The sequence below is a fragment of the Struthio camelus genome, chromosome 19 (genome assembly GCF_040807025.1).
Source record: "Struthio camelus isolate bStrCam1 chromosome 19, bStrCam1.hap1, whole genome shotgun sequence".
NCBI lineage: Eukaryota > Metazoa > Chordata > Aves > Struthioniformes > Struthionidae > Struthio > Struthio camelus.
The window spans coordinates 7911843-7931485 of NC_090960.1; the positions used below are offsets into that span (position 1 = coordinate 7911843).

Sequence of the window (19643 nt, forward strand, 5' to 3'; positions counted from 1 at the left end):
TGGGGTTGTGCGCTAACAGTGAAGAGTGGGTGTGTTGGATTTGATGGGGGTGGTGAGTCCCATTGGGATCAGGTCTTGCTTCTGAAGACTGGAGTAGAAAAATGACTCGAGGACAGCTCACCACTTAACAGGTGGGAAGGTGAGGTTCTTTTATATTCTCCCCCCACGTACCTGCTGCATGCTCAGCTGCTGTTAGATGCCTGAAGAGTAACTGACCTGACTTCAGATGAGTCCAGAGGTGTGAGGTACTTCCAGCTTCAGCACCTTGCAGATGTGGGACTGGTTGCTCACCGGTTTGACTGCTGTAGCCTGTGCAAAATTTAGCTCCTCTGTGACTTAGGGTATGAGCTGAGAGGCGTGACAGTCACCACCACTAGCTGGTCACAGGCTTGGTGTTACGTTATTGTAATGTTTACCTGATGAGCTTTGGACTAAGACTAGTTCCTTTCTCGTGATCAAAGAAACTGCTAGTGGAAGAGATTGTTTTGATCAAATTTGCGCTGGGCCGAATTTGGACTCGTGACTTGGAAATGCAAGCCTCAGTGATATACATATGGCGTCTAAAGCTGCTAACGTGATGGCCAAACTTCTAAGTAACTGCAGGCAATCCAAGATTTGCCTTTAAACACACGGGTTTTGGTGACTTAGGTTTGCTGAACAGTGCAACAGAGCAAGGAGTGTGTATGTGTTGAGGGGGAGAGGCGAGGGAGGAATGGACACTTAGTGTCTCTTACCATTCCCCTTTCTTGAATGTAGCAGAGGGGAAGATAATTGCCAGGAGTTAATTACTGTCTTTTATTTCTCCCTCCTTCTTTCCCAGTAGTGCCACTGACAACCATTCTTGCAGTGTTGGCGATGGCACAAAGTATAATGATACAGATAAGTGTTGGGGGCCAATTCGACGGATCGATGCTTACAGACTGTACCTGGTGAGTTTCTGAAACTGGTATGGCTGTTATTTCCCTTTAAACGTTGTTTCCAGTCTGAAGTAGCATGGCTACAGGTTTTTTCTTGTAGGGATAATGTGGTTCAAGTGAACAGCAAAGGTGCGAAACTTCAAATTCAGTTGTGCCTTATTGACCAATTGCCTCTTCTGTCGTCTTGGTGACGTTGCTGCGTTTCAGTTTGGTGGCTACACTGGCCATCAAAATCATCCTTATGGTTTTGGGTTTGTTAAATAATGTTCTATTGTTGTATACTTTTGTGCTGCTTAAGCAGGTGACGTGTCTGTGACAAAGGGTTTTTTCAGTGCCTGGCTGAAGTAGTTGTTGCTTTGAAGTAATTGTTCTCGATATACTCAAGTATATTAAGCTTTCTTGAGTGCATTCTGTATGTGAATAAAGTCTGTTTATGCTGCAGGAGAATCTGCTTTTTGAGAGATGATGGAAACATACCACTTAGACAACATCCAGTGCTATATGCTGCTTTTGTAATAACTTTCTGTCTAGTTTAGGATTGTCTATTGCATCTATTACTGCATGATGGTTCTGCTGTGAAACCAAGGTTTTCCCAAAGGGTGATAAACGCTGCTTCTCTTGAGCCTGGTGAGTGTTGAGCACTCATACCTGAAGATAGATGTTGGTAGGGCAAAATGGGAAGAGGGGAGTGTTTAAGTGCTGCGTAATTGCATAGCTGTGGCAGTAAAAACAGTGTGGCTTTTGGCAGAGCTGTTAAGGCTCTAGGTGACAATCTTAAGAAAGAAAGGAAGGAAAAAAAGCAACACAGAGTGAAAAGGCTCTGGACAGAGGTGTCCCTTTTGTGTTTTCAGAGAAATTCAGGGGTAGAGACTATTTGAAGCTATTCTGTGGTTACCGTGTTTTGTGCATACGGTGGCTCACATCCCTGAGTGCACTTGTTCCAGCATTATTGCAAAAGAAAGAGCTGGGCCTCAGGAATATTAGGAAATGTCAAAGCCTAGTTAATTATTTAAGAGAAATATTATTGCTTTGTTGAATTGTGTCTTGGTCTATTTCTTTAAAACTTCCACATGATTGAGGATTTCCTCCCTGAATTTCAATAACTCTTCCTGACCCAGCAGAAGGAGCTAGTCAGAAAAGGCAGACATGCATTAATTACTGCCCGTGTCTTCCAGATATTATGCCTATAACTCATGATGATAATTGTTGTTAGCACTGGAAAAATTAAAAAAAAAAAAAAAAAAGGCTGAGCATTAGACTTGCTGCTGTCTGTGTGTACGTGATTTTGAGATGCCTTTCCCTCTGCTTGTCTCCTTTTCTGGATTTGGAGAATAAATATTTGCAAAGTCTTTGGTAGTGGTTAATCCTTCCCTGCTCAGTAGTTGAGATGAAGATTTCAGTAGTTTCCTCAACTTGTTAGGAGTAGGGAGGGATTGTTTGCAGGAAAATACCGTATCGGTCTGTAGTGGATTACTAGTGGGGAGTTGTTCCCACGTTCTTTATTTTCAGAAGACTGCTGAGTGTCAGCATTACCTCTGAACTCTAGTTTTTATTAAGGTTTCTGATGTTTATCACTGGATGAGTATGCAGGGAAACTGGGGCTTGTTTTGTCCCCAGCTCTGCTAGTCTCGCTTAATGCTTGACCTGTGTCTTGTTTTATCCCCCAGAAAGTAGTGGTGATGATGATCTGCCTACCCAGAGAGGGGTAATCATTCATAAAACATTGAGACCCACAGCACTGACGCTGTCTTCAAGCTTGGGCCACCTCTGAAGAGATTGTGCTGGTTAATATTTTTCCCCACTGTCCTGGTTATAAAGTGGACGACTAGTGACCAGTAGCCAGAGCTCTTAAACTTTGTGAGAGAACTCTAGGGATGGGAGGGCAGGGGGAAGAAATCACTTAACGTCAAGTAAAAAATTAATAGCAACTCAGTTTGTCATTGTCCACCATACGTGGATCTTGTTAGAGACATCTTAATACAGACATGTCAGATTCTCTTAAAGTTTCAATTGCAAAGAAATTTTAGGAATGAAAAGATTTCATAACTTGCTAGGTGGTTGTGATGGAAGCACTGAATAAGTCCTGAAGCTTTCTGCTGTAGGATGCTTCAAACCCCCACTGGAGGGTTGCATAAATTGAAGGACTTGAGGCAGTCAGATGCAGCTGCTATCCTTAATTTAAAAAGAAAGGAAATCACAGAATCACAGAATGGTTTAGGTTGGTTGGGTTGGAAGGGACCTCTGGAGATCATCTAGTCCAACCTCTCTGCTCAAGCAGGGTCCTCTAGAGCATATTGCCCAGGATCACATCCAGACGGGGTTTGAATATCTCCAGGGAAGGAGACTCCACTACCTCTCTGGGCAACCTGTTCCAATGCTGTCACCCTCACAGGGAAGAAGTTTTTTTTTTTTTTCTCAGGTTTAGGTGGAACTTCCTGTGGTTCAGTTTCTGCCCGTTGCCTCTTGTCCTGTTGCTGGGCACCACAGAGGAGAGAAGCACTCGTGGATGTATCCCATCGGGGCCCATGGATTTGTGGATGTCAAGTTTGGACAAAAGGTCTCTAACCTGATCCTCCTCAACCAAGGGAGAGTCTTCCTTTCTCCAGCCTTCCTCTCTTGTCCCCAGGGTCTGCAGTAAAGACTGAAGCAAAGGCAGCATGCAATAACTCTGCCTTCTCTATATCCTTTGTTACCAGGGCACCCGCCCCATTCAGCAGCAGGCCGACATTTTCCCTAGTCTTCCTCTTGCTATGGATGTATTTGAAGAACCCCTTCTTGTTCTCTCTCAGATGTTGTCTCTGTGTCAGATGTCTTCCAAATTGCCCATCTTTCCGTGGACTGGGCTACAGGGTGGTCAAGCTTTCAGTTATCAAACATGATGCTGCCAGAATTTGTATGTAGCATTTATTTTAAGCTTAATTGGAATAGTGTGTATAATACAAAACCTGGCCTCACCAGACATTAGAAACGTTCACTGCTCTATTCCAGTGATAAAAATCTGGCAGTTATTTCTTGGATGTATCCTTGAGCTTTCTGAGTTCCAGTACTCTTTACAGCATGGAGAACTGTAACTCTCTGCAAATTTTGTCCAAGCTTGTGCACAGAAGTGGCGTCTGAGACACGTGAGAGAGCTGAAAACTCCTGTCCGAAGGGGGAAAGACAACATGAAAGCAAAATGGAGGAGTGAGATGCCTCAAGAGCACAGGGATTTCTTCTCTCTCTCCTGGGGGATTCCAGCATCTAGAGAATTTGCTCTGTTTTCTTGACTTTCTTTTTCTGTTTTAAGTTCTCCTTTGTCTGAATAATTCAGGTTCCACGTTTCAGTGGGCAAACAAGGACTTTTCTTGCAGGCTGTTTCTTGCCCTGTAGCAAGAGGACAGATGGACAATGCAGTCTTAAAAGAAAGCCCTGGTTTTGGATCAGCCCTGTTGTCCTAGATGCCTGCCTCTAGTTTTCTCACCTTGTCGTTGTGCTGTGTTTAGGCTTCAAGTGATGTTAGGAGCAGGATGGTTGGATGTAACTGAAACCGCGTCCCTGTTCCAGTGAAGCAGGTCTCTGAATGTGGTGCTTTATCCCTACTTACTCTGTGCAGGGTAAGCTTTTTTTGACAGAAAAAGCTTTTTTGCAGGGGGACTACCAGGACAAGTAGCCTATTAGAGGTTTTCTAGGAAGGTGATGCCAGTAGGAACTCATTTGTGCCAAGTGCCACCAATCTGCCAAAGATTTGTTCTGCCTTTCTCCTGTCGATTCTTTCTGCCCAAACACCATGTCGTCTTTTCAGCAATAACCCTTTCAAACATTGACTCTTCAAGCTGGCTAAGGAGGGAAAAAAGAATGACTGACATAAAAATCCTATTTCATGGTTTAATGTGCAAAAAGGCCTCTGGAAGCTGTCTCGGCTCTGACTGCTGTGAATGGAAGCTGAAAACTATGTATATAATGAGAATAGCTAAACAGATTAAATCCTCCTCTTGAGACTTGTCTGTCTGTGCAGCATCTTTATTGCTGCTCCAAAATTTCACACCTAAGTGCAACTGCAGAGTCTTCAGAGACCACTAGACCCCTATTAACCTTTGTCTGAACAAATGGTTATCTTGCTTCTTGTTTGTAAATTACCTTTGAAAATAAAGGCTTGCAAAATAAATAGATGAAGGCAAGTGCAGGAAATACTGAAGTAATATTTTTGTTCCTGTCCCATCACTTGTTGCTAACGTTTGCCACCTCTCTTTCGGACTTGGGGGTCTTGGGTGGGTTTAAAAGGCAGGCCGTGCGATCCTATTCCAAGCCTGTGAAGACAAGACCATGCAGGACAAACAGGATAGGAAAGAGGCATGTGTTAGATGGCCCAGTGACCTCGTTGAAGGCAAGTGCTGATTACAGTTAAAGCAGATCAGTGGCTTTCTGTCTTCTCTGCAGATCAGTCATGTCCTTAACAGTTGAAGTGACTCCTGAGTCCCTTGGCTGTTTTGATGGCAATGTTAAGGGCAGAGTAGAATTCTCTCTACACTGGATTTGCACTTCAATATAGTCTATTTACCCTGCTTTCTGTAAGGCCAGCTAGATACTGTCGGTGTAGACTGAGGGGATGGGGTAGTGGGTTTAAGTTTCGGATCTCTCTTCATAATACATTCTTGTCTTTGTAATCTGGTGTTACTCTGAAGAAATGTGACAGGAGATAGTTCTTGTTTCTAGAAAGCAAATAGGAGATTAAATCCTGGGGATCAGCAGCCATCCAGGGTGTCTGATCCAAAATGCATTCATGACCTGGCAAATAGTGATTCTGTTCTGCACTGTGGCAGCCGTTGTAGCTAAAACCTTTATGCTTTTCTCAGCCCTCCTTTTCTGGCAATTTGGGATAGGGTGTCTTCCAAGAATGGAAAGGAAATGGATAGCTTCCCTTGAGAACTTAAGCCGTGCTTCAGAAGAGAAGCACTGGCACACGTACTCCTGGTAGCCTGACTTGGTTGTGTGTTAAAGCTACCAGGTGCATCTGTTCTGTCTGAGTCTCTCTTGGTTTTTTTTTAGCTGATTGGGGAAGGGACACGGCATCCGCTTTTACAGGTTCACAGATGCTGCAGTATCGCAGGCAGCCCAGCGGGTGAGGGCCGAGTGAAGATGGGAGCGCAGATGGTTTAATGGAGATTATCCCAGTTGGAAACATGCTTGTGCAGTGAATAAAATGAGCGGGCTTGCAGGCGCTTACCGTCTCCCTTCAGGAAGGGACAATGTCACCCCAGCCTGACACTCTGATCAGAATACCGAGCGACCAGAGCGGGGCTCGCCTGCTGCCGCAGGAGGCTGTGCAGGGGAGTGAGGAGGTAGTCTGAGGACACTTAAAATTGCTCGGTGCCAGCAGAACTTAATCGGTAAATGCAAAGGCTGAACTGATAAGTGTTGATGTAGATCCCGTCTCCCGCTGTCTCCGCGTGGTGCTGTCTTCCTGGGCCCTCTTTTGCTGTAGTCTAGAGCTGCTTCCTCATCCCTCCAGTGTACGTGCTCTGTTCTCTCCTTGGCATTTCTCCTTTCTGACTGTACAGTGCATGTGCACACCCCTTGCTCTGTGTAAAGGTACCTGTGATTTTATTCTCAAAGCAGATCTAGGTGAAACTGCCCTAGCGAGGGCAAACGTATCAACTTTTTCAGTGCATGAGACTAGTTTGAGCCTTGGTTTCTGTGCCTCCAGCTCAGGGTTGCCTCATGGCCTCTGTGTTTTTTTTTTACCTCCCAGCAATTATACGAGGAGAGCCCTCATGGCCGTACTTGAACGTCCATGCTTGATCTAAGCTGTCTCTTACCACTTGGGAGTAGGAGAAACAGAGTTGGAGCTGTACTGCAAACAGGATGTATCTTCCAAGGACACCAGGGTTTGCCCCACTTGTTCCCTTTGCAGCAAAAGCTTTTGCTTTGTCCTGCCTTCCTCAGCTGTGCCCTGCAGCAGCATCTGGTAATAAATGGGTCACAGCTGCTGTCTCCTGGATAGGTACTCTTACAGGTCTCAGTGTCCAGAGACCTTGAGAACCAGTGGTGGGGAAGGTAGCTGCTTCAGCGGCAGGTGTCGAGAGCAGGGAGGGCTGACTTCACAGCGCATCTGTCAAAAGTACTTAAGTGCCACCTGAGGTGCTTGCCCTGGGCTCCGAGGTGAGGCTAGGAGGAAGGAAGGAAGGCTGATGGAAGTTTACTCTGCTGGTGTGAAGCCAATGTCTTGTTTAAATAAATCACTTACAGTACTGTAGCATTGTTACGTTCCAAGTTACCGCCGCTTACGGTAAGGGTGCTACAGGACAGGAGCGCTATTAGCATGTTGTCCTGTATGCCCTGTAAGAAGTTCTTTATGATAAGACCTTGCCGAAGGTATTGCGTGCTCTTCGCTAGCACAAATGCTCTAGTGTGTTTTATTATGGTGCTAATATGGAAATAGAAACAAATTACAAAAAAAAGCTGCTATTTCCATGCACAGTTCCAGTTCTGAAAGCCTTCAAAGTAGGGAGAAACCTCTACTGGGAATCCAGAATATTGTGCCATTTCTGTATGTACAAGCACCTGAGCTTTGAGCCATTACTGTGGCAGGAGAGGAATTAGTACTGCATTAAGTATAAATATCAATAGCCCTAACTATGTTTGTTATAGGTCCCTCTGAAATACAGCTCTGTTTGGCAAAAAGCCCGGTCTCGAGGGCTGATTGGAGTCTTCTCGTGTCTCATCTAGTCAGCTTCGAATAAGTGAGGTCAGTTAAGTTGCTCCTTTGCTCTGAAGTGGTTGAAGAAGGACGGGAGCCAAGTTAATTTAAAATAAATGGTGTCTGGGTGTGGGACAGGAAGGCAATTCTCAGCTTTTTTATTGTGAAACTAATAAGGTTGAAATTGGCACACAGCCTTGTTAATATGGCATAAATCCTGTCTCCTTCATCCTGGTTCATTCTTCTTCTGTGGGCTTGTCAATAAATTCTTTCTATTGCTCACTCATCATATGCCTGTGACAGATAAACTAGCAGTTTTGCAGAGTTTCCCGCACCCCTTACCTTCCCTAATGCAAAGGAAACTTCAGATAATAACTGGCCTGTGAATAAGAGGTTTCTCTTGGCCTGGCAGGAGGAGTGCAGGGGCGAATATAGTATTCTGAAAGTGGAGTATAAACTTGTTGTATTGCTGACCCAAGAGCTGGAGTTCAGCTTTTGCTATTTGATTTGCTTGTTTTCCTTATAACCCCCGGCCTTTCAAATAAAGGAAGTATCAACTGGAAGACAAGCCTCCCTGCTGCTAGGGCTGGGACAGGAGAGTGATCCTTTGGTACAGCGGTGAAGAAACGGCAAGACCATGGATCGCGCTGTCACTTGGTCAGACACTGAGCTTTTCTGGATCTTGTCTATCAAAGGGCCAATCCTTCCCCCTGCTGCCTCCAGCTGGCTGGCCAGGGCTGTGCAGAAGGACAGGGTGATGTGCTGGTTCCTCTGTGTACAGATGCTGGCTGCGTGTCTGGCCAGATGTGCTGCAGGTGCTACCAACCCTTATGAGAAGCAGCATGCCTGGCAGAGGCCACCGGTGAGCTCGGATGCATTTGGTTTCCCCACAGAAGAGAGTGCAGTCCTGCATGGTTTAGTACTTGGTTGGGCTTATGTGATGATGGACAGTAGGCGTATGCCTTGGAAGCAAGCCATCTAGACAAATTGGGCTACTTTCTGCACTTATGAACTCACTAAAGCCACTTTTTCAGGCTCAAGCTGCAGCCCCTGCTGCCAGCAGAAACCTCTCTAGCAAGGCAGAGAGGCATGTCTCTTCTCTCCCTAAATAAAGTTGTCCTTTGGAGTGAGCTCACTTGGGTAGTCATAGACACCGACACTTGACATTTTTCTCTCTCGATGCTGAAGACCTATCTCCCCTGAATGGGGCAGGTATCAGAATTGGTATCTGTTCACGATCACTCATTTACTGCACAAATTGGAAAGGTTTAAAAAGGGTCTTTCAAGATCCCTTTCCTGGACTAGATTGTTCCAGGAGGCTCTTTGATCTGTCTTCTGTTGAGTACTTCTGTAGAAAATAAGTTATAAATGCATTTCCTCTGTGCAGTGTTACTTTGTGCAGTGGTGGTGACAGCATCCTAGAAACTAGAGCTGGAGGAAACCTGTTAAGTCAGCTAAGCAGCCCCCTGGGAGACTCAATACAAGCCTTTTTCTCAACAGCATGTTTTCCAGTATTTTGTTCAGTGCTCTAACACTAGTCTTGGTTTTAAACAGAGCTCTGACCTTGCTGCCTGCTTGACCTCACAGCAGCATTTTTATCGAGTAGGGCAGCAGCCTTGATCTTTCCTCTCCTGAAATTGTCATTAATTCCTCAATAGATAAAAATGCCAGGGCTGTAGAACTGTGCAGCTATGCTGCTCTAAACATTGCCAGAAGTTTATGCAGGGAAGGGCTCTGGACAGGATGGTATCTCTTCATATGCTGAAATAAGTCGGCAACTTCTTAACAGCCTCCTAAATTGTGCTTTATCTCTGGGTGAGATCACTGATGCTCTTGTCCAAAAATGTGGATTTTTGGACTGCATCAGCAAATCCCACATGTGGCTCATGCTTCTGTAAGCAGGACTATAAATACAAATAATGCAGCTGGGATTTATCTTGTAAGTTGAAGTCAGTATAATGCTCTCAGGCAGAGCTGATCTCCGAAGCCTGTTGCACCAGTGTGTTTGGCGTGTGCTGTACAGTGTAGGCAAAGCAGGCAGGGAGCAAGCAGGCTGCCCGCTAGCCCCAAGCGCTGCGCCTTTATCTCTTGCCGTTGTGCTGCCGTAGAGTAGTTACAAAGCGTGGGACGCTCGTTTTGCCTCTGGGCAACTCCTCTATGACACTGCACAGTGAACGGGGTGATGCTCTGGTCCCTGAAGTTACGTCCTCCAGGCAACCGAAAAATTGTGTGAAACTCGACTGAAAAGTTGATGGGGGAAAGAAAAGCAAGAGCAGACGTGACAGCTTGGAGATGGAGCTGGTGTGTGTGTTGTGGCAGATGAGGGGTTAGTGGCCTTCAGGAACGGTCATCCTTGCAGGAATCAAGTACCTCCTAACCCTGGTGGTTTGTGGCTTGACATGTTTGCAGGGCCCTTTGCACATCAGTGTCACGCTAGTCCGTGTCTGCCTTGCTTTAGAGCTGTCTAACCCAGGGGCTTTTGGAGTCGATATAAATATAGTTTTAGCTGCCAATACCCTGCCAAGAGACAATATGAATTTGCAGGAATTCTGGGCTGTGCTTGTGTAATAAAGAATATGCCTTTGTGCTGTATTGGAGGGAACTCATTAATCTCTTGTAGCACGCTAACAAATTTGGGAGCGAGGGGGAAGGAGGGGAGACGCTCCTCAAGGTTACCTGGTGTCAGGAAGGTGGAAGGCTCCTGTTTCATAGCCAGTGGGAGGCCGAAGCAAGCTGGGGAGTGGGAGGGATGTGCAGCCAGACCTGGCTCTGCAACTACTGTCTGCAGTCCTTCCAAGTGTCACAGACCAACCATTTGACTCTCCTTTTATCTACCCACTCTGCTGCTTCCCTCCTGCTTGTTCAGATGCAATTAGAAGAGGCAGGGTAAGGGGGAGCCAGGGGTCAAGGAGGCGCTAAAGTGATTACAAGATGCTGCAAATGGCTATGCCATAAATACTCCAGTGATGAAAAATTAGATGCCAGTCACCTCGGGGATATTGCAGGCCTCCATCTTTCTCTCGTTTGTGAAAAATGATTATGGAAGTGGATTTACCCCAGAGAATGCAAGCTTGCTGCTGGCTGTGATCCTGGACCCATGTCTGCCAGGTACTGCAATCCTTGCATTGAATGACTTTCTGAGAACACTTTGTGCTTGGATTTTTTTTTTCTTCTTCAATTTAAGAGGAGGAAGAACTGGTTTTCTGGGGTATTCCTTCCAAAATGAAAAGTTCCTGGCACTGAAATGAGCCAGCTTCAGAAATCATCGTTCATCCCCACCTGAGTCAGGGTGGGGAGAGGTGAACAGCACCATCCTTTCTGTCCACACACTGCTTTAACCTCCACCTCCTCGAGCTGCATGTAGAAGCTGTTCAGTTTCCATTTAGTCCTTAGTGTGTCAGATGCTCAGCAAGATCAAAACTTGCAGTGACATCGGCTGTGAAAGAAACACTTCTTTTCTGGATGGGCAGTCAAATGCAAGCTGCCATCAGCTGGTGCTGAACTAGAGCCTTTGAAAATCTCTAGATCATACTCGGATCCACTAAACCAAGTAGCTTTGAGAGTATTGCACTTCTTTCCATGTCTTGCAAAAGGTCTTTATCTTGGACAAAAAGCCAGAAGGTAGTGGAGTTTAAAGCTGGGAGAGCTCTCCGTGTTGTGGCAGAGGAACTGTGAGAGGAAGCATCTGGGTTAGGGCCCCATGGGTGCAGGTGGACAAAACGCCACTTGCTTCACTGGCAAAAACTGGTCTTGCAACAGCTAAGGTCTTAGTTGTTGGGAGTATCTGCTCCCTGCCCTGTGAGACTCAGGAGAAAGGTGGGTGAGGGTTCCTTGCACAAAGCACATTGCTGGCGGTAAGTTATGATTATAAACTGCTGCTGGCTGTCCTGAGAGCTGCATGTTAATCACCAGAGCTGCTGTGGCAGTAGATGCCCGCTCTTACCCAAAGTGTAGCAGGCCTTGTTCCTTTATCTGTAAATATTGCTTGTGTGATGTCTGGCAATTGCGTGCTCCCTCCATTGCGACTTCCTTACTCTATGGGGGATCTGGAAGTTAAAGTCCCTCTTGCACCTCAGCTTCTCTGAGCAATCCTTGTTCTGCTGCTGGGTTATCTCTTTTCAACCAACTTAAAGAGCTTCATAGTCGCTTGTCTGCTTCTAACTTGCTGCCTATCAGCATGGCCCTTGCTGCAGCCCTGCCTCCAGCCTTGAGAGGCTGTGGATCTTCAGCTTTATTTTTTTTTTCCCTAGCTCTCTAAAAAGCTCCTTCCTGAACAATCAGACTCCTTTCATGTATTTATATTTGTACTGTCCACTGCGAGGGGTAAAGCTTTACCGAAGAAAGCTTGGATCGCAGCCCTCGGTGATGTGCCATCTGGCTCTTTAGCTTGAGATATGAGCTCATACAGGAGAGAAAAGTGGCCCTGTCACAGTACTGAAGGGGGAGGAGAGATGGCAGAGAGGGGCACCATGCTACACTTGAGACCCTTTCCCCTTGACAGGTTTTAGCTGAAAAACGCCGAAGCCCTGGCATGAGTGGCTGGAGCCCGCTGTTAGGTAGCGTAGCGATTGCCGCGATTTGAGGTGAACATAGTGGAGCTATTGTAGCAACGTCAGAGACTGCTGGTAGATGTTGGTGTAAATGTTGGTAGCTTTGAAATGTCTTAAAGCTCCATTTTCCTTATCACAGAGCAGCAAACGGGACTGGGGAAGGCACCTTAGATTTAACACTTCTGTCTGAAGTCAGTCCTGAAAATACCCTGAGGACATGAATGGACTTCAGGAAAACAAATTCAAAAGGAACTACTTTACTGAAGACAGTAGCTCTGTTTTAAGCTTCCAGCCAGGACAAAACCTCTGACCAGCCAGCGTCAGTACTGGTAAATCGAGTTCTTTTCCCATATGCCTCCTCAGATGTACTCTAGAGGAAAGCACCTGACATGGGAACAGAGCAGCCAGTCCCTTGTCTGATCTCCATACGCGCACAGACTGGTTTTGTTATTTTGTGTTTTGTTTGTCCCTTCCAGCACTCATTTGAGTTGCGAAGGGGCTCTGAGCTCAGGGACATCTTGCAGAAGCAGAACTGGTGTCAGAGTTGCCACTTCTGACAGTGTGTATGAAAGGTCTGCTTTCTCCTAGTGTTCAAGGAGACTTTTCTCGCTTCTAAACACTGAATCAAAGAGTGAGCTTCCTCTGGGAGGTGCTAGTTCAGTAGAGCTTGCATTTGCCTGTCAAATCTTGTTTTGTGGGGGGAATGCTCAATACTTGTAGTCTTGTACCTTCTGTAAAGCATTCGACTCTGGGCTTTCCAACCAAGAGGGCAAAGTCTACTAGAGTCATCCTTTTTGGTAAACCAGTAACTCTTCCTTTGTAAATGTCATCTTGCTGCCCGTTAGAATTAAGTTGTTTGTGGTACTCTCTTTTTTTGGGTTGGGGGTGGAGGAGGAGCACTGTTGCTCAGCATCTGTGAAGTTTAAACATCAGTTTCTGGGGGAGAGGCAGAGTTGATACTGTCCTAAAGTGAAGTCTGTGTGAGATGTTGGCACTTCTTCTATCAAGGTAAAGTGAGAGCTTCCAAGGAAGTTTTCCTTTGAGGTAAGCCCCGGCTCCGCAGGTTAGGAAGGCTGGGAGGAGGAAAGGAAAGGGTAATTGGGAGCACAGCCCAAAAGACAAGATTTAAGGAGAGAGCACTATAACCTCTTCTTTATATTAGAATGAGGGATCTTTGGCCTGATATTAGAGCCTTGCTAACTTTGTATTGGTATGATAGCTTTGTGCTGCTTGAATGGATTTATTCAAAGAATCTTAAACTTTCATTTTGCTCCTGGAGTAGTTGCTCTGTTTAATAATATTAGTCTTCATTGTCTCACTTTCCTCATGCAAATACCCTATTTCTACTCCACCTGGCTGAGAGAGCTTCCAGGCTCTAAATCAACAAGAAACGGTAGCTCCTCTTTTTAATTCACTGCTCAGTGAGCACCAAATACAGATGTCATTTTTACAGATGGATTTGCGGAGCCTGAAGATGAACAAGTTCTAGTGACAGTTATGAATGAAGCTGATTTTCAGTTGGTTCTCTTGCAAATATATGCAGGCACTAGCTGTAATGCTGTAGTTGCTACATCTAGCACATGAATCAACAAAGTTTGGGATGCTAATTGTACTTCCTGAGCTGTATTGGTTTTCTGTAAAAGCCTCATGCTGGGAAGCAGATGAAAGCTATTGAACTGTACTGATTCAGAGTGATTTAAGTACACTTCAGGTCAATAGAGAGCCTGTTTAGTCAATACAACCCTCTGACTTTGGCATAAAGTATGTTTATATGCTCTGAATTACTCTTGGCTTTAACTGGCCATGACTTAGTTGTTGAGAGCTCTCTTGGTGGTGTTCTTAACTGAAACTAAGCTGATAAAACCAGCCAGATGTCCTATTAATACTTGGTCTTAGTCTTTTTTTTTTTTTTAAGATAAGCCAATAAACAAAGTTATGTAACCAAGTTTTAGCATAAGAGCTTTAATAAAAGATACTTCCAGAGATACATTTCTGGCAATAGTACGCCCCAGCTAGTTTCCCTGTGGCAAGAAGACTTAAGTTGACCAGGCTGCATTTCACTTTGAAATGCTGCGAGCTGGCAGGTATGAAGGCAGGGAGAGCAGCGGCGGCTGAATCGCTGGCTGGGGCAAGCACCCCAGCCTGAGCGCGTTTCTGGCTGCTGCACTGCTCTGGGTTGTCTTGATGGGGGAATGGATTTGAAGACCCTGCCAAGGATGAGCAAGCTGGTCTGCTGCTTGTGGCTTCTACCAGCCTGTAAGGCAGAGTGTAATTCAGGGTGACAAGCTGCTATCCTTTTCTCTGTGCTAGTCAGCCTCTAACTTTTTCTGACTGGAAACATAACTCAGTAAAAGCCACAAAACCGCTGCTTTTTCCTGTCAGTGATGTCTGGGTCCTCACGCTGTTTTCAGCATGAAAAAGGAAGCTGTAAGGAAAAGTAAATTTTTTTGTATCTGTTGCATTTATTTGTTGCTGTACGTGGATTCCATGTACCCTCTGCAGCAGGCCTGGGACATGTCTGGCCTTTCTCTTTTAATGGAAGCGTTTGGGAGGGAAATTAGGGAATATCTCTTAACAGCCAGCCCTGTGCTAAAACGCAGTACAGGTTTCTCTCTCCCATCCTATTGTGAATGCAACAGCATTCAGTAGAGCTGATGCTCCTTCTTAGCCAAAGGGAGGATTCTTTTACTGTGTTTAAATTTAAAAAAAAAAAAAAAAAAAAAGCCTTGTACACCTGTTTTTTCCTACCAGGAAACCACCTCAGTAATGGAACAATCTTTAATCAAAGTAGATTATGTTCTTTCTGCCTTGGGTTAATTTGCTGAAGCTTAGGAAGTGAATGATAAACTCCTAGGAAAATTTTTAAGCTAGATCAAGAGGTGAACTGGAAAGCTCAGGAGAGCTTTCTTGGTGCGTAAGAGCTGTGATGTGACATTTGGCAAGGCAAACTGGTACGGTTTTTCATGTAGGCTTCAGATTGTTTGAACTGCCTGTGTAGTGAAGCAGAGTTTGTAAATTATATCCCTCTGGGGAAGACCTGAGCTTAGAAAGCATCAGGAGAAAGTTTGGGTGTATGTTTGTCCACAGTGCTTATTTGGGCTTATTTTTTTCCTTGGGGAGAAGTTATGAAACCAAGTCCAGGGTAGGAAGAGCGCTTAGGTGCCTGACAGAGTGAGGTAGGGAAAGCAGATATCCTCCTTTTAAGAGTCATGGTCTTTTCTCATCCTTTTTTGGATGCATTTTTAATTAGGCTACCTAGCCTCAGGGTGCTTCTGAGACTTCATAAGATCAGCTCTAATCAAGGGACTGAGCCCTTGCCCCTCAATTCCTGACTATTGCTGAGGAACTGACTCCTCTTTCCTGTCCTGTGCTGACTCCTGTAGAGCTGTACGCAATTTCACTTTGAAGTGATGTTAATCTTGCTGTTTAATGTCCTCTTCTGCTCTGCCTTTCTCCTCTCAGGCAGTTCAGTGTGTACTGTGGCTTCCCTTTGTAGAAGTGGCTGGCACAAATCTTTGCGAAGCGGTGCAACCTCATCTCATTTCAGGCCTTAGCATCTTTCGTATTGATTCTTGGAAACCCATCTTGGTTCATTAACGGGTGTTGAGTGGAAAAGGTAATATATTTATATTGCACTTGAATTCATCTCACGCTTGATTCCTTTGGAGCAATTCCAGGATCTTGCTGAGAATAAAAGACGCTGCCATAAAGGATGGGAGGGGACTCCAACCCTTCAGGCACAATGATTTGTATCTCTCTTCCCCGCCTTCTCCCCAAATGAGTTGAGAAACAAAACCCCGCAGAGGAGATGGAGGGTTGAAAGATGCACTCTGCTGATCAATGGGTTTAGTTGTTTAAGATGCCGAGAGCACTGAAGAATGACAGCAGAAGCTGGAGTGTAAAATTGAAATGCTTCTGTAGTAGTTGTGGGGAAGCACTTAAGGGATTCAGGTTCTTCCAGCGTCTGAAGATGCTTTTGATGCTTTTCAGCAATCGAGCCCCAAATAATCCTCAACACAGTTCTTTCTTAGACGCTTAAGACAAATCTAGGTTTCAGACCCAGCTGTTTCAGTGGCCAGGGATCTTGTACCAGTCCTTGCGTTGGACTGGGGTGCTGTTTCGCCAGTTGGTTCTGGTACGTTCTGATTTGCAAGAGACACCTGTTCCTTAATTATCGCCTTCCTCCATCTGTCCCTCTTGTTTCAGCTTTCTGACACATAAGTGTACACAATTTGAAGGGAGGCTGTGTTCAGTAGTATGTGTGTGAGATTGGGAGAATTGAGAGAGATTAGTCTCAAATTCAAGTATGATGTCCAGTAATAGAGTTGGTGTCTACTTTGGTTTGCTCTGGGTCTTTGACCTACATCTCTCTTTTTAGTGAAAAGTTTTAGTCCTTTGGGGTTTGTGCACTATCCTAGGACATAACAGCAGCCTGCAGAGGGCAGGAGAGAGCGGGAGGAGAGTGGAGTACGCACCCGATGGCAAGAAAGGAAATGGAGAAGAATAAAAAGATTTGTTGTAACTGGTTGTTTTGCCTGTGTTAAAATTGAAAGTGTCTTAATAGTTAAGGCTGTTTTAGCTCCTAGTCTTGTCAGTTATGCCTGTGACATAGTATTTTCTGTGTGATTTCAGTTTCCTCCAAGGATCCTAAACTGCTTCACAAATTTGAATTCTCTGTATGCTTTCTGTCCTTCTTTTGTAAGCAGAAAAACCAAAGTTTGAAGTAAATGATAGCCCCAGGTCAGAATGTCTTGACCAAGCGGCATGTGGAACTAAGGGTTCTCTCCTCTGGTCTCCTGCCTGGATTTACTTTGGTCGCCTGAGAATACTTGTGACGTGAGGCGTTTCCAATTTGCCTTGCAGATGTTCTGAAACTGTCTCAAAGAAAGGTTTCTTGGGGTTATACTAATCTTAAAATAGCTTGGATTCTGTGCTGTCACCGACTCTGTCGGGGTCGACAGAGACCTTGAGGCTGCACAGCCTGCCCTTTTGAGTCTCCGTTCTTCCCTTCTGGTGACACCTTTTTTTGGGGGAACTGCTTTAAGAAGTCATGGAAAAGAGCAATGTGTAAATATTAATTTTTACTGTTTGTCTTTAAAATCCCTCTGGGATCTTGAACAAATCTGCACAGTGTGTGCTGTGGCCTTCTGGATGCTGCTATCCTACTGATTGGATCTGCTAGCGTATCATTAGCCCATGACAGTAGCAGCTGTCATGGGTCACAGGTAGAGAGCTCTTTTTGGTAACGCTTGTTCTGTCTCCTCGATACAGGTAGCTACGCTGAAAGTGTCCCACTGGCTTCTCTCAGTCCACATTCAGACCTCAGTCAAGGTCTACCATCTTCATGGAGTAAAGTTCTTTCTCTTCTCCTCCTGGATTAGCTAGGGCTTTTGAATGGTGCTCCATTTTCCAGTGATAGTGGTGCTGGATAGAGGATATGGCTCCTTTTGGCATGGGCTGTCAGCACGTTTGCCTCATGCACTGTGATAGAGTGCTGGAGGGAACTCACATAGGAAACTGCACAGTCTTAACTTCCACTTTTGCTGGGTGTATTCTGTCACGTAGCTGAACGAGATGCAACCAACTGGTACTACAGCATTCACCGGTTTAGTTTGCGAAAGCCCTTCAATTTCTAAATACACATCTCAGGGCAGTGAGGCATTAACAGTACCTTTCATTTCTATACTGAATAGAGTTCTTAAGAGAGTCTCTCTTTGATTTTTCCTTACTTTGCAAAACTCTATAAACGCTTTCGGGTCAACAGCTTACCTGTTACGCTGTAAACGCTCTCCTATAAAATGTGCAGCTTAAAGCATGGAAAAATGGTCTGGGCAGACCTGGCTCCATTGCCATTCAGCCTAGAATGCCTCAAAGCAGCCCATCAATGTTAATGCAGGCAGACTGGTCACAGTTATTGCTATCCAGACCTAAATTGAGCATGTACCTGGACAAAGATGCCACAGTTTAATATTTAACGTTCTGTAAAGCTGCGTTGAGAGCTCACACTGAAATGTGTCAGTAAAGGCGTGCTGTAGCAGTGATAGCAAGCGGCTGAGAGCCAAGAGGATCCTGCTCTCTACTTCCGCCTGAGGCATGTTCTCTGATACTAAGCAACTTGCTTGACCCCCTTGTGTCTCAGGCAAACCAGCTGTAAAATTAAGCAACAAAGAAAGCTCAGTGACAAACAGATGTGTCTGGAGGTAAACTTTCAAGGCAAGCTTAGCTTTACCAATAAATTTGTCTTAATAGCAGACCTTCTGTTTTTTAACCTAATGTATATTTTTGTTGTCCTTCCAGGCAGCATTCACTCTTCTCCTGGGTCCTTTCACCTTCTTCAATGTGCAGAAGACAAAGTATCTACAAATCATGACATCCCTGATGAGATGGATAGGTGAGTCTTGGCAGGCCCCCACCTCTTCACTGTAGATGGGACTGAGTCATGCTATTGATGAATCTTTTTGGCAATTTTTTTTTTTGTTTGAAAACAAATGCTTGTCAAAACAACCACCTTGAAGAGGGTTGTCCAGGCCTGATAAATCTTTGATCAGGAAAGACATGTTTTTTTTCTGGGATGGAATTTCTGACTGAAACTAAAACTATTCTTGATCCAGACATGGTCTGATAGGATACAGCTTTAACGTCATTTGTGTGTGTGTGTGAGAGAGAGAGAGAGAGAGAGAAGATTTGGAATGGTCTCCTTTGTCTGGGCTAAGTATGTTAACTACCACTTAGCTGCTGTTCTGCAGTAAGTCTCTCAGCATGTGTACAACAGGTTTTGAACAATCTTGTTTTTGATCTGAGAACAAAAGGGACTTTTGTAGGGTTTTTTTTCCTCCTTTTTTTTTTTTATCATCTGGTTGCATTTTTTCCTGGGTCTTGCTTTAGCATAGGACATGTTGCATTGAAAACTTCTAAACCAACGTATGCTGTCCTAGGGAAGCACTGCTCTCGTGAGCCCTCTCTAAAATCCTACTGCCAAGGACTGCTGGGAAGACATCAGTGCAAACCATATTTCCTTTAAGGGGAATAAAAGATCCCTGCTTTCATAGTACTATTGTCATCCAAAGATGCAGCTGCCTCACATCTAGCTTGTATGTGTACCTGCACTTAAAGGCTGAGAGGTGCAAGTGTGTCTTATGGAGGCTTATGTTGAGGTTCATCTTATTGCCTGTAACCTAGACAGGATAACTGATATTCAGAGCTAACAGAAAGGGTGCTACAGCACTAGCAGCATTTCAGAAGATTAGCAGTCTCCTGGCTGATGAGCCCAGACCATTTCAGCACAGGTTAATGCAGCTGCTGCCTATCATTGACCTGCAACAGGAAGAAAAGCTGATTCTCAGACTATTTTCCAGCACCAGCGCGCGCACACACACGCTGACCTGACTTTGGTTGGGGAAACTGTAACTTTCTGTGAGTTCAAAGGCCCTGATCCTGCATGGAAATGGCTGGTGGTCACTGCAGGGGAATAGAGATTCTGTTTTCCATAGAACATCTGAG

General features: G+C 45.0%; 1 protein-coding gene across 8 annotated transcripts in view; it reads left to right on the top strand.

Moving 5' to 3' along the window:
* The window catches only part of TMEM104 (transmembrane protein 104), a 46880-nt gene that overhangs the window by 13688 nt on the left and 13549 nt on the right, over positions 1-19643 (top strand). For 5 of the 8 annotated variants that reach the window (XM_068914223.1, XM_068914220.1, XM_068914222.1 and 2 more), the window contains 2 exons: positions 821-929; positions 18441-18534. In XM_068914223.1, coding sequence (XP_068770324.1) covers positions 821-929; positions 18441-18534 — 203 coding nt within the window. The remainder of the gene's footprint in view (positions 1-820; positions 930-18440; positions 18535-19643) is intronic. The other 3 variants (XM_068914224.1, XM_068914225.1, XM_068914226.1) reach the window with 1 other exon arrangement.